Here is a 4082-nt window from a genome sequence, read left to right on the forward strand (position 1 = left end):
TAGTCTCGCCAGAATGCAAATCTAGGTCACCGGTCATGTGAAGGACAGACATAAGCAACAAGCCCCATCCGTCACACAGTCACACCGTCACGCGAAGGAAATGCTGCATTATTGGGAAAGACCAAAGCATTACGCTGCTGTCACACAGGCTCATTATAAGTTTCACCTATAACCGCTCTCCACGATGACACATTGTCCCGAACCCGGTAATACTCTGATGGTGGCGTACACTTCCGAACAGCTACTTTATTGTTTATAATGGTTTTCCCAATATCGACGGACTGTGGCGACCGCCAATGTCGTAGTTGAGCTGGTATTTTTTCGGATTCGTAGTAACGGGCCAATGAAGGCGAGGACACGGGAATCGCAGAGCTTTGTGCCGAGGGGACGAGGTGCCGTCGGTTGCATGTTGGTTGCGCTTGTCTGATTTTCGTCACGCGGTAGTCTTTTCGTCGGTTCTCTTGTGTTGGAAGTAGGTAGATATAGTCCAGACTGGAATTTGCGTACGTTCGTTGTCCGGGGCCGCCACTATTCTCGGTGCTTTTATTATTACCAACGTGACCCAGACGACCATGGTTAACGTTGCCCAAATTGAGGTAGTCATGGTATAGTGAGTTGGAATAAAAGGCTGCGATGCGATGCTCTCTCGGGTGGGAGTGGGTGGTGCACGATAGCAGAAACTGTCGAGACGAGACATATTGACGTAGATGTACCTACCGTTGTTGGTTTTTGTTGATGCTCCATGTCAGACGCCCGGCTTTGTTGGCTGGTGAAATACAATGAGCGAGAAACGATGGCAATTATAGTGAATCTTTTATTTACAGCTACCCACGGTATTATCTAGGTAATATAATATAATGGTAAACTTTATACCGTCAAGGCACCATTCACCGTGGATCTAAGAGGATCCGGGGCAAATAAGGGCTGTCATTTGATACCAGTCTTATAAACATTGTTGGTGCCGCTTTTAATTGCCTTCATTATAGGTTAAAATTACAGCAATATCCACAGAAGTAGAAGAATTTTCACAAAATTTGGTGATATAGAACAGTAGAGGGTAGTGTAACCGTTTGGTTACAAATTGTTGATTTTTGTTTTGTAAAATGTTGTAAGTGTCGGACCCTTCACGTTTCTTGTGTAATAACAGTAGAGTACCACAGTAGTGATAGGGTCCCGTACCGCTGTAAGTATGTTGTCGCTACCAATTAGGTATCATGGCTGAAGAAATGTGCGGCAACGAAATAGCAAATGACGGAAAAGGGAGAAATTAGAACTTTAGCGGCCATTGCCTTAAATCGGCAGCTATTGCTATCAGGCGTCCGTGTGCTGTAGATGGTTTTTTCTAGTGCAGTGATATTCGGTTTGAGAACCAAGTTCCCCCCCCCCCCCCCTTGACGTGGTCAAGTGGATACACGGGAACAAACCTGCTCAGGTAATAAACATCCTGCACGGTTCTTGAAGAACAATCTTATATTTAACTTCGTCCAATAGGACCTCTTTTGTTGGACCTTTTAATAGGTTCCACCGTCCAGCACACGGGTCGGCCCGCGAAGCCGTAAGGCTTCCGCGCCTAACTTGTAAAGGAGTTAAGCCGTCCGCCATAGGACGAAATCTCGGGCATTGGCCCTGATAGTAAAGGAGATTACCCCTCTCGACCGTCCAAGGTGGCCATGCCACGGCCGGCCAATTGCGCCTAAGAGGGAAGACGCCTGCATCCTCCCCCCCCCAGCAACGCCCGCTGGTCCGTCGGCCGAGTACCGGCCCACAACACCGCTCGCCCCGCCATCCGGCGAGTTTTCCGGCCGCACAGCTCGACAGGAGTCGCTGTGTCGGCCATCGAACCCACCATCAACACAGCAGCGGTATGTACCGGTACCACCGAACATAGAATAGGTTACACATAACAAATTTACACTAAATTATTACACAGACCAACACGCACACGCCACAGCTAGGTTTTCAATAAAAATTATATAAGAAACGTTAAAGATCCGTGTTAAGTTTTTGTATCGCGAAAGTGCCCTTGATTACCCAGTAGCTAGCCGACCCTGGGATTGCCGGAATCTCTTGTGTCCTGAGTCGGCCCGGCACTGATAGTTTATCGATTCGTTTCACTTGGCACCCAGCCAAAAGTCCGCGAAAGGTAATCAAGGGACCGAAGTAGCATACAAAAATCTAACGATTTTTGCCGACGGGAGGTGGCAGGGATACGTGCTTGCACGTATGTCTCGCCCCCTTACGCACTGTCCTAAACTCAGGTGATTTAACTGTGATATTACGAAGCTTTTGCTTCAAAAGAGGTCCTGAGCACATCACGGACACATTTGCTCTTGATTTTCGTTTTTACCGCATTAAAATTCGTTGATGTTGGCAAATTTTGTGTTTCGTGAATCGTTTATGTTGATATGTTTTCCGATCATAATTGAACTTTACTGTACCTACTTGTCCAATCAATCATGACAACAATAGCGCACTATTTATTTTAACCCGTTTGTTTTGATCCGTCCCATTGTTTTAAGATTTGATTTCACCCACAACACACCCCACTGATTCTCATACGATGACACGCAAGCGACGAGCAAAGGCTGAAACCAATTATAATCCAATCAATTGGCAGCCGTCGACGTACGATGCGGACGAGTCGGACTTAGAGGAATGGTTTGAAATGCCTCGTCCGTTGCTCTCGACGTATCCTAACTACCCGCTAGAGGAGTTAGAGCTGGACCTCGAAGAAACTTTGCAAACCATCAGGGAGCAAAGGACTTCGGGGGTGATGATGCCAGCAGACGTCGGTAAAATTAAACGTATCATTTACCTATTCATGCGTGACATGAACATCGTCACATGCGATGTAAATTCTCGCTATTTGCCCCCCAGCGCGACTTGCGAATACAGGGCGCCGGAATCAGAACCAGAGGAAGAGATCGAGTTGATCATCCCTAGTTCCGATTCCGATGATTTTGAAATGTCCTTCAGCGAGACCGAACCTGATTCGGAAGACCACCTTCAGGTCGAAAAGGGAACGAAAAGGAGCCCAATGTCACGCTATTCTTCCGGTTATTTCTCTCCCGAAATTGACACCAGTAAGTCGGTGCTTCATTCATCGAAATTTCCCCGAGACTTACCTGGTGAAGCTTTCCAATCTTCAAAGCAACAAACTTCGAACCCCGAATCCCTCCGAAAGCAGACCCGATCGTTCAAGATCCGGAAAAAGGCCAACCTAAATCTTCGAGCGGAACCTACGGCCAAAGAACTGTGCAGCGAACCTACTTCGATATTGGAACCCTACCCTTCAACGAATATTCCCCGTTCCGGACGCACACCTGGAACCCCCCAAAAGGTATTTTCTCACAACAAAAAGAAGAACAAATCCATCTAAATTTGCAATAAATTTATTCAGTATCATTTTCTTTTCACTTCACTTTCAATTCTTCGGCAGTTTGCCAACCATCCGGTGAGGTGCGGGAGTTACGATTTTACCCCAGTCGCCGGCGGCAGACATCGCCGAATGGAAGTGACCTGTAAAAGAGTAAATGAACCGTTTTAACAATTAAATAACACCGAAGGACTAATGGTTTGTTAGTCGATTGTGTTAGTTGTTATGAGAATCGTTAGCTGTTAGTTCTGTTTTAGTCGGACCGACGGATGAAAGACTCCGGACGGTCGTGAAGGAAGGCTAACATACAAGAAAGTCAGATCCAACTTACCTTCAATATATTCGGGGATCCATAGCAGGGCTGACAGGACCGGAGGAAGAAGCGAGGGGTGAACAAGTTTCCTCATCTTCCCCACCTGTGGAGTGCCTGTGAGGGGATTGCTCACTGTAGAAATCGGCCAAGTCTAAAAATCAATTGCAATCATTAGTATGATTGATTATTTTACTGTGTACACAGATTTACTCACCTGATTGCATCTTGCAGAGCCAAGATGTTCATCACGGTTGTCCCGGGAACTTTATGGGTGGCAATGGACCAATCTTTCCTTGTAAAGATTGCCGTCGCATTGGCCAAAAACCCAAGAATGGATGGATCCATTCACCTGAAAACGACACAATACATACCAAGATTAGTCTTCGGTATGTT

At 46.5% G+C, this 4082-nt stretch overlaps 1 protein-coding gene across 1 annotated transcript; it reads left to right on the forward strand.

The window, feature by feature from the left end:
* The first annotated feature begins 1067 nt into the window (after window positions 1–1067).
* Window positions 1068–3832, forward strand: LOC134288346 (uncharacterized). The gene has a single exon (XM_062852932.1). The coding sequence runs from the start codon at window positions 2561–2563 to the stop codon at window positions 3377–3379; it is 819 nt and encodes a 272-aa protein (XP_062708916.1). The 5' UTR covers window positions 1068–2560; the 3' UTR covers window positions 3380–3832.
* Window positions 3833–4082: the final 250 nt, after the last annotated feature.

The sequence above is a fragment of the Aedes albopictus genome, chromosome 2 (genome assembly GCF_035046485.1).
Source record: "Aedes albopictus strain Foshan chromosome 2, AalbF5, whole genome shotgun sequence".
Lineage (NCBI taxonomy): Eukaryota > Metazoa > Arthropoda > Insecta > Diptera > Culicidae > Aedes > Aedes albopictus.

Excerpts from the sequence above, each read along its gene's own strand:
- LOC134288346 (XM_062852932.1), top strand. The coding sequence starts at position 2,561 with ATGACACGCAAGCGACGAGCAAAGGCTGAAACCAATTATAATCCAATC.